Source organism: Phlebotomus papatasi, chromosome 3 (genome assembly GCF_024763615.1).
Source record: "Phlebotomus papatasi isolate M1 chromosome 3, Ppap_2.1, whole genome shotgun sequence".
Lineage (NCBI taxonomy): Eukaryota > Metazoa > Arthropoda > Insecta > Diptera > Psychodidae > Phlebotomus > Phlebotomus papatasi.
Genome location: NC_077224.1, coordinates 59,866,200 through 59,883,121, shown reverse-complemented (window position 1 = coordinate 59,883,121; position 16,922 = coordinate 59,866,200). Strand labels below are relative to the sequence as shown.

The 16,922-nt window shown below is 31.5% G+C and overlaps 2 protein-coding genes across 2 annotated transcripts in view; one reads left to right on the top strand and one right to left on the bottom strand.

Annotated features, from left to right (window-relative positions):
- The first annotated feature begins 29 nt into the window (after positions 1–29).
- Positions 30–16,922, top strand: part of LOC129807051 (phosphopentomutase) — a 64,197-nt gene continuing 47,304 nt past the window's right edge. Inside the window, exon 1 of the mRNA XM_055856035.1 lies at positions 30–159. The gene's annotated coding sequence lies outside the window, so the exon portion shown is untranslated. The remainder of the gene's footprint in view (positions 160–16,922) is intronic.
- On the bottom strand, positions 86–9,289 carry LOC129807104 (acylphosphatase-2). Its single transcript, XM_055856146.1, has 3 exons — positions 9,018–9,289; positions 8,573–8,699; positions 86–482 (listed from the first exon to the last, which is right to left on the bottom strand). Exons 1-3 carry the CDS (start codon positions 9,076–9,078, stop codon positions 368–370), a joined length of 303 nt encoding a protein of 100 aa, XP_055712121.1. The 5' UTR covers positions 9,079–9,289; the 3' UTR covers positions 86–367.

Sequence of the window (16,922 nt, the reverse complement as noted above, 5' to 3'; positions counted from 1 at the left end):
ATTTTGTCATGGCGAAGTACGGCGAAAAAGTTTCATCATAAAAGTGGTGGGGGCGCAGTTAGCGGCGTCATTGAAAAAGATTCAATTTGTGTTTTGTGGAATATTTTGTGAAATACCTTTATTGAAACATCAAAAAAGCCTTTTATTGCTACAGAGTTGGTAAGTACATGGTGCACTATGACCCTTGATGTAGCTGAACGATTGAAATCATCAAATTGCTGAGTGAATGATTGATGTTTGAATTTGAGGTTATGTTGCTATGTTTTGCTTTGGTTGATTTTATTTTGCAAAGATAACAGGAGCTTTTTTTAGCACTTGGTGATTAAAAATAGAAGAAATTGATTAAAATTTGTATAATTGTGTATTCTTAGAACCTAATTGCAAAGTCCCGGTAGTCGGGTCGAAGCAAGGTTAGCCAATTTTTGAACTCGCATCTTTCTATTTTGCATCCGGGTGATCCGGTGTTCGTCAGCCAATCTGTCCTGAAAATTGAGAGAAAAAGATATTGTTTAATTACAAATAACATATAAAACAGTTTGATAAAGTGCAGTGAACCCTAAGTGAGTCATTTAATTGAGGAAATGCCTTGTTCATTCACCAAAATCATAGAAAAAATAGGGGATAAAGGGGCAATAGGGACAAGATTTGTATAAAAAAAACTATCATTAAAAAGCTACTTGTACTTTTTGCAAGATAGAAGAAAACATCCTTAAATCTCCTATTTCTTTCTGATATCAATTTTGATTTCATTGAATATCCTACCTAACAACTAATTACTTGGACATGATTTGTTTAATTGAGTGAATAATAGGGCGCCAATAAGCGAGACTAAACATTGATATATTTATTTTAATTGACCTTCACTTTATATTTTTCCTCAATGATCTCTGTAATGATTTATATACCTCAACTCTCTTCAATTTGTTAATGTGATCTTCATGTTGGCATCTGATTTTTGCAGAGAAAGTATCCTCATCTGTAAATCCCATTATCAAAGTATTTTCATTTGCATCTTGCCAAATAGTTCATGTGCTCTGACAATAAACCATAATTTGAACCTTGACCAATTTCTTTTTCAAGGATCCCGAAATCGAAAGGCGTATTTTATCATTTTCATAATAAACTTTTCCTAGACAAATCTCTTGACTATTTAGTCCTTTTTCTGATGCAAATTAATAGCAAAATAAAATAAATATTGCCCTGGGTATTGATAACAAGTTTAGGTACTGAAAAAAAGATTACACGAAAATACAATTGGGAACGATTCGTTTTATTTTAGCTTCTCTATTCAATGTTGCGTATTCTGCAGTTAACCCTTCACTGAGAAAAAAACGGGGGTGCGATTAACTTTTTTTCCTCATAATTTTAACACTTTTTAGGCGTAAAAATATATTGACATTGTTTAATATTAATTTTACACCTTTTTAAGGTAAAATTAACATGAAAAAGAGTAACTTTAACCCCTAATACACCTAAAAAGCATAATATTTACACCGATTTCGGATCAATACTACAGGATAAAATTAACATTTCCGTTGTTATTGTCCGAATGTTATTTTAACTTTTTCGGATTTCTCTCAGTGTTTAAGTTCTTCTCAATCAAAAACGATCCGGAAGAGTTTTTTTTACATAGCATTATGACCAGCGCATAATAACTTATGTTTGTAAACATGTTTTCAAAATTTCCTATGAGAATGAGCGAGATGACTAGATCTAGATCTCATTCACTCTCATTGAAATTTCAAAAACATGTTTAATAAACAAAATTTATTGTGCGTTGGGCATTAGTCTAAAAATACCATTTTTTGGGGCATGTTATTGTTATTTTTTTCAAAATAACTACATTTGGCCTCTTAGAGACTTTCTGGAACATTTGAGCTTTGTCTGAGTGGCGCTAGAGGCGCCAGAGTCCCAGATTTAGCACTGGAAAGTCCAGCAGAAAAATCGTTTTTTATTTTGTACAATTTTTTATATTTAAATGAAATATGTTTAATCTGCATTTAACAGAAAAATAATGCCAAATACACATAGGGATAGGGAAAGGGTTTTCAGGCTACGCACACACTCTGGCTTCAAACACTTCATATTTTTTCCTATATTCCTTTACTGCATCTGACCTATCACTTCGAAAAAAAGAGGGTGCGATTAACTTTGTTTCCTCACAACTTTAACACTTTTCAGGTGTACACTGAGAGAAATCCGAAAAAGTTAAATTAACATTCCGAAAATGTTAATTTTACCCTGCAGTATTGATCCGAAATCGGTGTAAATATTATGCTTTTTAGGTGTATTAGGGGTTAAATGTACCCTTTTTCATGTTATTTTTACCCTTAAAAAAGTGTAAAATTAACATTAAAAAAATTTGATATATTTTTACACCTAAAAAGTGTCAAAGTTATGAGGAAAAAAAGTTAATCGCACCCCTTTTTTCTCAGTGTAAAAATATATCAAATTTTTTAATGTTCATTTTACACCTCTTTAAGGGTAAAATTAACACATAGAAAGGGTGATATTTACACCGGTTTTGGATCAATACTGCAGGGTAAAATTAACATTTCAGGAATGTTATTTTAACTTTTTCGGATTTCTCTCAGTGATGGTACTATATTTTAATAAAGTCACACATTTCTTAAAAACAATTAGATTCCCTAAATGCAGTCGAATTTGTTATGGAAAGGCTTTTATGCTGTCGAAAAAAAATAATAAAATCTTCTCAAATATATTCTAGGCAAACCTTCAATTCTATTTTCGTAACCCTAATGCCCAGCGCACAATTACTTTTATCTGTAAACATATTTTTAAAATTTCCTATGAGAGAGAGCGAGATGACTAGTTCGACAAGATCTAGATTTCATTCACTCTCATTGAAATGTCAGAAACATGTTTACAAAACAAAATTTAATTGGACATAAATCTTATTTTATTTCAAAATGAACAAACAATAAATAAAGGAACTAAGATAGAGAAACGTGGGAGACACATTATCACATTGAACATTAGCTAAAATCAATTATTTCTTTTTATTAATTCCTCTGACACATTTTTAATAGCTCCGGCACACTTTTTAAATCAGGAAAACTTCATGAAGTTGAAATTGGAATCCCTTTCTTTCTCACACATTTTGCATATGTCTGTCTCATTCTTTCGTATTCTTCTTCTCCTTCTTTTAAACATCACAAAAAATTCAATTCAGCTCAATCGAATTTGGAGTACGAAAAAATGAGATAGATATATACAAAACATGTGAGAAAGAAAGGGATGTGAATTTTGACTTCATGAAATTTTCCCGATCTAAAAGATGTGCCGGAGCCATTAAGTCCCATTTTGATTTCATGAAATCGAATATCACATCCATCTCAAAAGTTTCACGTATATCTAACCTACTCTTTCGCACTTTTCTTCTTCTTTTATACATCACAACAAATTCAATTTAGTTCAATCGAACTTTCTGTGTAAAATAGTGGTTATAAACATATGAAAACATTTGAGAGAGAAAAGGATGCGAATTTTGATTTCCTAGAATTCAAATTTGAAATAAACTTTGAAAATTTGAATAACTTAAAACGTGTGCTTGAGACAAAAAAATTAAACATATTGCTTTAAACTTATTGGATTGTTGAAGCATTTCTAATTTAGATTTTATTGCAAAAAGTTCTTAATGGCTTCGGTACACCTTTTAGATCAGGAAAAATTCATAAAATTGAAATTCACATCCCTTTCTTTCTTAAAAGTTTAGCATATGTCTATCTCACTCTTTCGGACTCTTCTTTTTCTTTTGAATATTACACCAAATTAAATTTAGTTCAGTCCAATTTGAAGTCCGAAAGAATAGAACATAGACTTAGGGCCTCTACACATTAGGAACAATTTTCGTCAAAAATTGCGTTTTGAAGGAAATCGTCTGCACTTCTCTAGGCGAAAACGTCAAAATTCTGTCAAAAATACAATTTTTGACGAAAATTGCTTCCAATGTGTAGAGGCCTTTATGCAAATCTTTTCAGAAGGAAAGAGACCCGAATTTTTAATTTAATGAAATTTTACCAATCTAAAAGGTGTGCCGGAGGTATAAGGATATAATTTGGCATCGAATAAACGAGCAGTAAAAAATAAAATTTGGTCAGCAATTCGAAATGATTAGTAAAGAAATAAAAAAGAGCAGTAAGGTCAAGTTTCCTCACTCGCCCGGGTTCCTCTTTTCGGCAGGTGTTTGAATGTTTGATGGTCAATTTCTAAGAATATGTCACTGGTTTGTATTATTCATAGAATAATTGGCCTATTAATGTTAAGTTATACGCAAAATATTATAGCAAATGTAAATAAATTGAATAAATAAATCTACCGGTCGAGACAAGGAACTGGTCGAGTGAGGGCGCTTTACCTTATTTTATTAAAACCGGTCATTAAAAAAATAACAAAATTTGGTTAGTGAAAAATAAAACATGACCAGAGAAAAACAAAAATTGATTAGCAAAAAATTAAAAATTACCAGTAAAAAATAAAATATGGTTCACTGATCAACTCGAATATTTCTACTGATCGATTTGAAGTTTTCTATCAATTTTAAACTTTTTACTAACCAAATTTTACTTTTTACCGACTAAATTTTACTTTTCACGGACAAATTTCTACTTTTCACACAAAAAGTCGAAATTTTTACTGTCAAAATTAAATATTTTTACTGATCATTTGGAATAATTTGTTGATCAAATTTATTTTTTTATTGACCAATTTTAATTTTTCACTATTCATTTATTTTTTTCCCAAATATCACTAACTATTCTTTGGAATGATGCAATTGGGACTTTTTGGAGAATTTTTAATTACTTTTTGTAATAATGATCAAGAAACGAGATAACATCAACCACAACGCCTAAAATTAACGTTTTTTGTGAATTTTTTACGATTTTACTAATGAAATTTTCACGAGTTATTATACACCTATGTTTTGGGGAAAACAAAATATTATTTATTTAAATCTTGAATAGAAAATAATGCGGCAGCACTGTGCGAACTGAGGGTAAATTGGTTTTGTAAGGCACTCTGCGGCTAGTAATAGAACTTTAGTATTTTTTTATCCGATTTACAGTGAGTGTCAATAGTTTATTGCCTAATGGATGTTTGAGAAATCAAGTGAAAAAAATGATAGAAAAAAAATACTTTTCCAAATTTTTCTTTTTGCAGATGAGTTCCTTGTAATCCGTAGATATTATTTATAGTTTTCAAAAAAAATAATTAATTTTATTTCATATCAAAAATAATTGTTTTCCAAAAGTTGGTCATTTTTGAAAAATCAAAAGTTTGTTGCCTCATTAAAAAAACTAATTCAAAATGGTGAAAACGTGCAACCAACTTTATGTAAACCGGTTACATTTTGAGCTTATGTCATTTGATAGGCAAATGGTGGATTTGTACATTTTTAAGGCTGTCAATGGTAAATATATAGGTGTAAAAGTGATGATAAATAACAAGAAATAATCAGTTTTTTGATAATTCATAATTTAGGTTATAATGGCAAATTACAAAAAGTTGAAAGGTGGGATATTGTCCAGAGATACTGCTGGAAGGAATCGGCGTCGCTTAATTGCCAAATTTTATGGAAATTCATGAAAAGTTATACATAAAATGGTCAAATATTATAGTTATGAGGCACGAGTACATCTGAAAAACGCTACTGGTAGACCCAGGGTTTCGACTTAGAAAGTCGATAACCGCATTCTAGGTATCTCTGATAGTAACCCCATCATGTTTGCTTCAAAAATTCAAAGTCGGCTGGTTACAGAAGGCATACAGGCTTCAAATGCTTCGAAAATCAAACTCAAAATGAAAGAAAATATAAGAATAGGTACTTGGCTCGCAAGATTCCATTGGTAAGCAAAACCAAACTGCGTAAGAGGTTGTATTTTTACGTTTTTAGCATGCTCCAAGTGAATTTACAACCTTTTAACCAGATTGGTTTTGTTTACCAATGGAAACCTGCAAACCAAGTAATTATTCTTACCACTTTCATTAAATTGCGGTTGGTTTTGAAGCCTGTATGCCTTCTGTAACCAGCCGACTCTGAATTTTTGAAGCAAACATTATGGGGTTACTATCAGAGATACCTAGAATGCGGTTATCGACTTTCTGAGTCGAAACCCTGGGTCTACCAGTAGCGTTTTTCAGATGTACTCGTGCCTCATAACTATAATATTTGACCATTTTATGTATAACTTTTCATGAATTTCCATAAAATTTGGCAATTAAGCGACGCCGATTCCTTCCAGCAGTATCTCTGGACAATATCCCACCTTTCAACTTTTTGTAATTTGCCATTATAACCTAAATTATGAATTATCAAAAAACTGATTATTTCTTGTTATTTATCATCACTTTTACACCTATATATTTACCATTGACAGCCTTAAAAATGTACAAATCCACCATTTGCCTATCAAATGACATAAGCTCAAAATGTAACCGGTTTACATAAAGTTGGTTGCACGTTTTCACCATTTTGAATTAGTTTTTTTTAATGAGGCAACAAACTTTTGATTTTTCAAAAATGACCAACTTTTGGAAAACAATTATTTTTGATATGAAATAAAATTAATTATTTTTTTTGAAAACTATAAATAATATCTACGGATTACAAGGAACTCATCTGCAAAAAGAAAAATTTGGAAAAGTATTTTTTTCTATCATTTTTTTCACTTGATTTCTCAAACATCCATTAGGCAACAAACTATTGACACTCACTGTACTTAACCCTTTAAGGACGATTGGAACACCGGTGTCCCATAAAGAAAATAATTTTTCCAGACTACCCAAAGTTATTTTTTTGTTATTTCTGTACATAATTATATAGTAGAAGGCTGAAGGAATCTATAAAATTTTTTGCAAGTCTCTAGCTATTTGCTAGTAAATATTGAAGCTTAAAATCGCGAATTTTTAAATTCTCAAATTCATGATTGATTTTATTTATTTTTTATACTTCCAATTTTATTTAAGCAAAAGCCTTTTGGCAATAAAAACTACAATACTCATACGTAATATTTTTCATTAAAGCGAAAAATATTATTCATTGCTATTGTCAGAAAAATTACTTAAACTTTTGGGATATTTTTGTCCCTATCGTTCATAAAAGCACAAAATACACCGAATCAGACTCTGTTGGACTTTTCAAGGTTAGATGTAAGACTTATCATTGATTATGCTTCTCAGTTTAATTTTTATTATTGATTTTCAGTTCGTAAAAAGTGTCTCGTCGTTAAAGGGTTAAAATCTAAGCTTCTCTACTTAGCTTTGTTTTTTGAAAAAAAAAAAAAAAATAGTGATTTTTGCAAAATTTCCAGTAACTTGAAGAACAAAAAAACAAGATTTTTTGTCTTAAAAATTGACTTTATGTGTTTGCAATAAATGTAATTATTTATAAATCTAATAAATCTTATGTGCTTCCCTATGTGACCCTGAAAATTTCAAATCAATCGGATAAAAATTATACAAGTTCTGCTGTACCAAATGTACCAGTCTTATCAAATATTTAATAATAAAATATATTTTTGTTTTAATCAAGACACTTGTATGTAATAACCCCTGAATATTGCATATTGATCGATTCATTAGCAAAGTTACAAAAAGAGATCTAAAAACAATCGCTGATTGTGGGCGTTCTGGTAGATGTTACCCTTGTTAGCCCTAAGGAGAAAATACAAAACGTTTGTAAAGACTTCTTTAATGATTCTTAAATATCGTAGTATTGATAAAATGGCACTTTAATTCAAGATTGCATCAAATGGGGCAGTGGGATCATTCGGGGTATCCATCCTATATTAACCTAGTTCTTTTTTTAAATTCTAAACTAATTAAAAAAAATCTTTATATAAGAAGGTAAAAACGATCACCGGAGTCCTCCGTATTGTTGTTCCAAAGCAAATTAATTTACTAATTAGTTATTATTAATTTACTTTACTAATTAACTATCGCAAGGATACACTGTGTTTAGTTCATACCTAATCTGTAAAACCAATTATCCGCGTCATACTTAAATAAATGCATGACTGTTCGAAAAACAGATGCATATTTCCAATTACGCTTTTTTTTAAATTAATTTCTGTAAAATGTAAAAATTAAAAACCATTTAAGTTTTTTAAACAAAATTTCTAAATATTTTTCAAAACTTATGTTCCACTAATTGTATAGTGTTTTTCTTAACCTGACTATCCCTAATACAGTTCCCTACGTAATTTGTTCTATTCCAATAAAAACAAGTTTGTTTTAAATATCTGGCTTGCAATTATTGTAAGATTCTTTGTCGTTGTGAAAGGGTTAAAACCAAAAGAATTGCATAAGAAAATTTTATTGTCTGAATTACTTAATTAATGCGCATTTGGGAAGCATAACCATCTTAAGAGCACAAAGTATTGATATTGATACTTGACTAAATCGTAATAACTAATTTATGCCAAAATGGTTAAATCCTTAATAAATTCGCAATAAAATATCTAATCTATAAGATTAATTGGGGATTGAATGTGCAAATGGGGAGAGTGATAGAATGTTAATTGGGTCACAAATGCACTTGTTTTATACTCACATTTCATCGATGGATTCCTTGCTGCCCTGCATTTTCCCTACAATTGTGCCTGTCTTGGAGTTTTTTACCCATCCACCAATTTTTCGCTTAACACACATATCACGGCAGTGTTTTGTAAAGCCACATCCTTTTTTAGAGGCATACCATGTGATAAATAAATAAATAAATAAAATAATAGAAAATAGTCCAGAAAAGGGGATTGTCTTAATTACATTTCTATTTCCCCTTTGTCAATAACTAATATTTCTGTCAATGCGTTTTCCGCAATTAATTACTGCACTTCATCCAATTACTTATTCCAATTTTAATTTAATGATGGAAAGCTCAATGAAATGCTTTTTAATAGCAATTGCGGATGATTTTAATCTCACGAGTAATTTAAACATGCTCTAAAAATATTAGCTATTGAATTTATCAAGTTATTTTTCTCTAGTACAAAAAGTACCTTGAACATGTCCGAATACTTCAAAATCCACTGATACAAATGATATATTCAACTCAACCATTTTTTTTTTTAATATTTCTATTAAGATATTTCTTTGAAAAAAAAGAAAGAAAAGTCTTTATATTTTCACTTTAACTTGCAATACTAGAACTTTTTTTGCAGTCGATAGTCCTTTCTAGAAATTCACAAATAATAATGGCGAGACAGTAGATGGATGATCTTCAATCATTGTGTTCACGATCGAAACTGAAAAGACTATTTATAAAAGAGAGTGATTGAATATTTTCTGAGGCACTTTCACGATGGGATTGTGAAGCACACAGACATACTTAGAAAACTTATGTACTTTAAATTAGGCATTTCTTTTACTTGATTTTGCAACTTGCGCAGATCACTTAACATAATAATATTTTGATTCTTCTAAAACGAATAAAAATTTGTCTCTTTAAATTAATTTTGCAATTTTGAACACAACAAAAATTGTGCAAGATTCACGAATCACACAGCTGAAAGACAATAGCGAGGAAAATCTTACATCAAGTTCAAATTTTTGGGTATTGTAGGAGGTCTTCTTTAGGTTTAAAAGCAGAATTAAATATTTGAGATAATATCGTATAAATTTAAGAAAATGTACATAAAATCCTTCAAGTGATTCTAATTTTATCCCAACCAGATGCCATCCTAAGAGGTTTTGGCTTTGGAAAATTCTTAGAAGGAGGAATAAGGGTTATTGAGATATTGGGCGAAATTATTGCTTGATTGGGAATTTAATATAAAACTTAAACAAAAACTATGGTAAAGCGTCCAAGCTTGCCGAAATACTCGAATTCGTGATTTCGATTGTATACTCCAAAATTAATTTGGCATTATTTGTTTAGATTATGAATATTGTTTACCGGTCAAATATATACAGTAGACCCTCTCTCAATCGGGCATATGGGGCAAAATGTCATCCAAATTATCGAGAGATTCGGGCATCGGGCGTCAAAGTAATTGTAAATTCCACAAAAAGCTTTCAATTATAAAGAATCACGATAAAACAAGAAGAACTAAAGGGAATTTGAGCAAATTTGTTTCAAAATCAAACGTGAATATTGTCTACAAAATTTTTCGCTGATTAAAAAAGAGCCGATTGAGCGCGAGTCTACTGTATGAAAAAGAATCATAATAATGAGCTTTCTGTAAAATTCTTCTCCATTCATACACAACTTAATTCACAGATTTCATTAATTTTTTTTTAAATTACATATACACATATTTCGCATTAAAATTAAAAGACCTTTCCATTATTAAATGGCATTAAATTCAAGACCTTTCCAATAAATTCCAATTTGCCCCGATCGGTTGCAAAATACGCTCTCAGAAATCTCTTGTAACTCTTGATCTTGAAGAACAGTTGTTAGAATTGATTCAAGGGCATTTCCGTGCGTACAAACACTAAAATTTTGTTCTCTTATTGCCTCAAATCGATATCTCTGGTCGTCTGCACTCTTCGAAGTAGGTATGCTAACGAACGAAGAAACACTCCAATGAACCCCTTTGACATAACAATGTTATTTCGAATAGGGTGGAGTCGTCATTTATGAACGATTTATGGACCTAAAATAGATTTCGAAAAATCATAAAATTATTAGTTTATGGATATGTATTTACACTTTTGTAACCTTTCGAAATCTGTTTTAGATAATAAGTTAAGATTTTTGCAAGCTTGTATGATACGAAACTTGCACTAACAATCTAACACTCGAAGTTTAAAGTGAAAATGCAACATTAAGGTCTTTTATAATTTTCCCCGAATGGTAAGTTGTGATTTTACCAACTAGGTTTTCAGAATTGACGGTTAACCGGTTTTCGATGACTGCGAACCTGGGTAACCGCTTATAAACCAGTTTAAAAATTCGGATTAGATTAGTAAATTTTGATTAATTTATCAGGGTTTAAAATTTGGTATAGGATTTAACAAAAAAATGTTTTCTCACATAGTTTATATATTTTACTTGTTTATTTATTGCTTTATTTTGTTTTAAAATAATATTTTAGAATAGTTCAGAAAACTTCGAAATGGAGAAAAATTACTGGTAATTTTTTCAATATAATAAATACCATGAAAAAATTAATGCAATATAGATTACTGTAAAAATGATAAATTGTTGTAGAATTTAATTATCTTAATCTGGTGCAAAATGCGGCTAAAGAAAGCAAAATACCAGCGACCACTTAAGAGGATCATAAAGCCAGAAAATGGCGGCTCCATACAAAAACCCAAAATTAAAAGTGTATCAAGTCTTACAATTTTTGAGATATTTCCTTGAAAATTTAACTGAGGGTAGTTTTTTATATTATCTTTTAATTCTATGTTTTAATTTTTTGAAAAACTGTTTTCCTTTCGTAATATAATTTTCCAAACATTCGTATACTCCTAAAACATGCCACAAAGAGGCTGCATTATCTCCTAGAATATGAAAGATAGAGAGGTATATTTTTTTTTAATTTTGTTCGTAAAGACATGCTCTATAAAATGCCTGTTTCACTTCTTTCACTTTTCATACAAATTTTCCAAGTATTTTTCAATTAAAAATTGTCCAAAAAATGACAGTTTTCATTGCATCTTTGTACCGAGAATATAATTTTTTCCGAATAAATAATTATTTTTGTACCAATCTACATTTCATTAGCTTTCAAATGGTACATTAGAATTGGAAAAACTCCTAATAGTTTTTTTGCAATTAAATTTTAAACAATATGCTGCAAATTGGAAATTTTCATGAGCTTTTGATAGCTTTCCGAGCTTCCGAGAAATTCTACTCAAAACTGTTCAGCAATTCGCCACAAGATAACGCGTGGATTTTTGGTCGCATTTTTCACCATGTCTTTCCTTTTCTCTCTGACCTTCAGCACGCCTGCAGTTTTTTGCGATCAGGCGGAGGAGAAAAAAGAATACAAAACAACAAAACTCATCTCCTGTGTGAGAAATCTTATGAATTACAGCTGAGCGAATTTTTATGATTTTCACGATCAGTCTCGTTCTTTCAAAAAATTGTAGAAAAATCGTAAAAATTATGAATCGTCAACCGTCATTGGCATTTCACAAAACTAGCTAATATCGGTGACTACAAAATATGCGGATATAATTTTTCTCGGAGAGGAAAAAAGTCAGTGATAAGCCTAAATGGGCTTATGCTATGTGTGATTCTTTCATTGCAAATTCGAATTGGGGGCAAAATCGAAGTCCAGATGACCTTATGGTAGCTGAAATTCATTACAGGAAACCTCAAAATGCGTGCAACTCGAGGTCGTTGAAAATTGAAGAGTGCAAATTCGCTTGCCAGAAATGCACAAAAATACATGTAAAACTTTAATGCCAAAATGGCTCAGAAACTATTCCGCAATACGCGAAAAAATCCACGGTCCGGGAAAATCCACAATAAATTCTGCCGGCTGCGTAAATCCGTGAGAAATTCTTCGGTCCGCAAAAGATTCCGCGATCCGCGAGAAATTTCGCGGTTCGCGAAAATTCGTGAACGATTCCGTGATCCGAGAAAATCCGGGAGAAACACCGCGATCCACGAAAATACACGAAAAATTCCGCGGCCCACTAAAATCCACGAACACACCGCGATCCGCGAAGTTACAAAATAAACCTAAAAGGAGCGAAAAAGCATAATAGTATTTCGAGATAATTCAGAAAAAACTGAGTTTTTACACATTTTTCAAAATATCTCAGGAACCGCCGATTTCTGAAAATTCGGTTGCTCATTTGCGGCATCAGGGTTTGCTCCAAATATATACTCTTTATTAGTAGGTGCGATTATGAAAGAATCGCACCTAAAAGTATAGTGTTCACGAGTTTGACGATTTCGGGAAGTTTCTTCCCCGGAAAAAAATTGACACATATAATCATTCGAGGAGAGATGGAACAGTGAGAGAGATGGACCACTTCGCCTCCTGCCTACACCTTATTCACAATCTCCACCTCATTTGGTCTATTTGTGCCCTTCAACATTCTATTGGAAACCCCCAAGTTACAGCTTTCTACCTTTAAAATTGTACGAAAAAATTAAAATTGAATTTTTTTGGATGTCTGAAAAATGGCCAAAAATATTTATTTCGCCATAAGAATATGTGTATTTGGGGGTTGAGGAGAGATGGAACTTAATAGTTTTGGCAACACTTCCGGTGTGAATTTTGGTCAATGTTCTTCAAAATCTTTTCAAGTAAATCTTAGATATTATTTTCCCAAAATTTATGGTAAGATTGATTTGATACACTCAACGAAATTGCCATCGAAGTATATGAGCCACATATTCCACAAAATAAATCATTTATACTGAAAAAATATAATAAACCCCAATAAATTCAATGAAATAGTGTTCATGTCTAAAATCACTATTCTAAATTAATAAAATAAACTAGAAATGTTTTGCTAAAATTAGGGGTGTTCCATCTCACGCGCACTTTTTTTGAGTGCCTCAAAATGCAACTTTTTTTAAATCCTATTTTTCGAAGTGACTATTTTCGTCTAAGCTTTTCTAATATTGGTATTTTAAATTTAGAGTCTTCAAATGATAAACCAGTGAGATTCGTCTTTGTCTCGCATTCAAAACGCATCCGCAATATTGAAAATAAAAAAGGTGTTCCATCTCTCGTCGAATGACTATATTTGTTCCAAAAATAGGGGGTTCGTGGTGCAATTGGTAAGAGCGTTCGGCTCTTGGGCGGTGTGATCTCCGGCTCGACTGTCATAGTTGTGAGTTCGAGTCCCGCCTGGTGCAAACGACTGAAGCATCTGAATGGACATATTTCTCATACACAATGTAATCTGTATAAAAACTTGTAAAATGAAAAATGTACAAAATGGCGAAGAAAAACTGGTACATCAAAATAAATAAATAATAAAATAATGTTCCAAAAATTAGCTCGTCCACGGACACACAAGTTTTTGGAAAAAATTTGTGCTTTCTACGAGACTCAATAAGATACCTAATATGAAAACGAATTTTTTCCGCAACGTGGCTCATCCATGGACACTGAAAATTTTCGGAACAAATTTGTACCCTCCAGGAGTAACGAAAAGATACTCAATATTAGTAACTAATTTGTTCCGAAAGTCACCATCGCAGCGAGGAAGACGTTAAATTTGTGGCATTTTTCAAGCTATAATATTTACGGTTTCACTTTTTTTAATTCGAGATTCCCGAGATTTTTTCCCCTCCTGCTACCAGCACTCGCATGTGATTTTGTAATGCACAAGTCTGTATAAAACACTGTTAAGCTGAATTTTATTTGATGTTCCTTGTGAACTTTCGCCATCGAAATCCATTTCGACTTAAGTACAGACCTTAACTGTTAGACGAAACGGACGAGATCTTTTAAATTGCATTAATTTGTTCCCGATAATTGGAACTAAATGTCTATATTTGGTTCCGACTTTTAGCAACAAATTTGTACTTCTTAAGAGAGACAAAAGGATTCCCCATATTATTAACGATCTTTGTTCCAAAAATTAAATCGTCCACGGACACCGAAAATTTTTGAAACGAATATGTTACAAATGTAGGGATAGTATTTTTATGAAAAAAAAAATCTACAAATTTGTTCCTGACAGTGGGAACAAAACAGTAGAGCGCAACAAAATTCTATTCCAACGGTATTCCACGGTATCGAAACGGTTCTAAAAGAAAACTTACCCAATTGTCACTATTCTTAACAAAACCATGAGGAAAAATATTGGAACGAATAAATACCTTTTCTAGGCACATATTTGTCTTGTAACAAATTGTTCTAAAGAAAATTTTTACCAATATTTTGGTCAGTGTCCAAAAGTTTTTACTGTGATTGTACAATTTGCTAACAATACTACAATTGGACTTCAGATAAAAATTAGTTATAGTTTCATAACTGGTTTATTATATGGATTCATAATCAATTATACCCTTTTCAGAATTGTAAGAAATTGCATGACCTTTGGAACTATACCAAATGTCACCCTATTCGGTTTATAAAAATACGCTCTCTAGAGCATTTTTAACCTTTGACCTTGAAAAATCTTTAATTCAACAGTATTTTCTTATATGAAATTATCACCGAGTCGGCCTCTAAAACATATTTAAAAATAAAAAAAATCGCAGGATGCGTTTTTAAAGATTCCCAAGAAGAACACGGTTTTTGGAAAGAATGAAGGAAAAATAAAGGTCATGTTAATTATTTATTAGTTTGACCTGCCAATATTATAAAGTTTTTAAATTTCGAATCGTAAGGGATAGGGGAAAGAACTCTCCTTTCGAACGTTCATGCCTTCGAATAGCGTGATTTTTCTTTTATTTTTCCTAAGAGACTTATAAATAATTATCACATAATCATAAATATTGATGATAAGCTAACTAATATTTAATAGAAATGTGTAAGTCTCTTACGAAAAAAAAAGAAAATTCACATTATTCGAAAGCATGAACATTCGAAAGGAGAGTACTTTCCCCTACCAAAAAAGACCAAAAAATAAACCTCCCCCTATCTTTCAAATGTTTCATATGCACGTGTCCTTTGAAGAAATAGAAATTTTGGATTATGAAGAAAATAAAAAAAGAAATTTTGTCACTTGAAAATTTAATTTTTTTTATCAATTTTTAGAGACAAAGATATACGTAAAACATGCATGTCTCATTTTTTCTTTCCTTCACAAAATCTCATAATGCATCGCAAGGCTAAAAATTCGCCTTTGGGTTTTTAACCTTTTCAATGGGTTTTTTGTGTGCTCTGGGGAGCGCTTCGGAGAAAAATAGACAGACGATGAGCGTGAACAAAAAACAGTAGAAAAAACGAGACAGCTGATGGCGGGTGATGACTCTTTTCACCACCAGAGGACATCACGAATGCTTTGAGTAGCTCCGCGGGAGCTTGAATCTGGAGCTTTTTTTTCCTTGACGATCCTCTTAAGCAAATAAATAATACACGAACAAATATTGCAGTGCTACTTACTAACTTACGTGGCTGCAACGTCCCTTTAAGGGACCGGGCCTCTCGAACTAACCTCCTAAAATTCTGGCGACTCTCCGTTAGCTCGCTCCAGAAACGTAGCATAGGTCGCTGTCGTAAAGCCTGTCCAATCGGAGGCTCCTTGCGAGTTTTCGTAACAATCTTGCATTTACGGGGATGTTGAGGGGAAGAGGCTATGTGTCGCATTATCCATGCAGTGCTACTTGCCTTTCAATAAATAAATCTGAGCTTATAAGAATTTAAAAAAAAGACACGGTTTAACCAATTTGACCGCTTAAAACTGGTTTTAAAATCGTCTCATGAACAGGGCGGTAAACCGGTTTTTCGGTAATCGTGAAGCGTGAAATCTTTAAATCAATCTTTAAACTCAAGCACCTAGCAAGTTGACCTTTCTATATGGAGCTATTTGAAGCCAATTTTAAACTTTACTAAAGCCTTATTAGGATTTTCTTCACAAAATATTTAACTTAACCATCTAACGGGTAAGACCGCCTCCAGGCGGTCTTCACAAAAATCACATTTACAGCGACAATAAAGGTTTTATTTATTTAAAAGTGCTATAGTGTCCTCGGTAATAGTCTTATAAACATCTCTTGAAAGTTTGAACTCATTTTGACTCTTCGTTTTGTTGCTATTCCCAGTTTTGTGTGACAGGTCAAAAAAAAAGCAACAAAAAATATTTTTGCAAAAAAACTCATTTCTAATTTCCATAAAAATACTGATTTAAAGTTATCTGATTAAAATAAATTTATTTTTTACTGGAAAGATATGTCATTCAACTTTGTATATTTTATTTAAAAAATTTGAAAAAAACTAAAAATGTGAATTTTAGAAGGAAAAAGTTTCAAAATTTTTTTATATTTTATCACCTAGCGCCTAAACTAAAAAAGATAATGAAGAATGAATGGTTTT

Coding starts and splice junctions, on each gene's coding strand:
- LOC129807104 (XM_055856146.1), bottom strand. CDS start 9,078: ATGGTTGAGTTGAATATATCATTTGTATCAGTGGATTTTGAAGTATTC. Junction 8,700..9,017: donor AGTATTCGGACATGTTCAAG/GTACTTTTTGTA, acceptor CCTCTAAAAAAG/GATGTGGCTTTACAAAACAC. Junction 483..8,572: donor AAGGAATCCATCGATGAAAT/GTGAGTATAAAA, acceptor CTCAATTTTCAG/GACAGATTGGCTGACGAACA.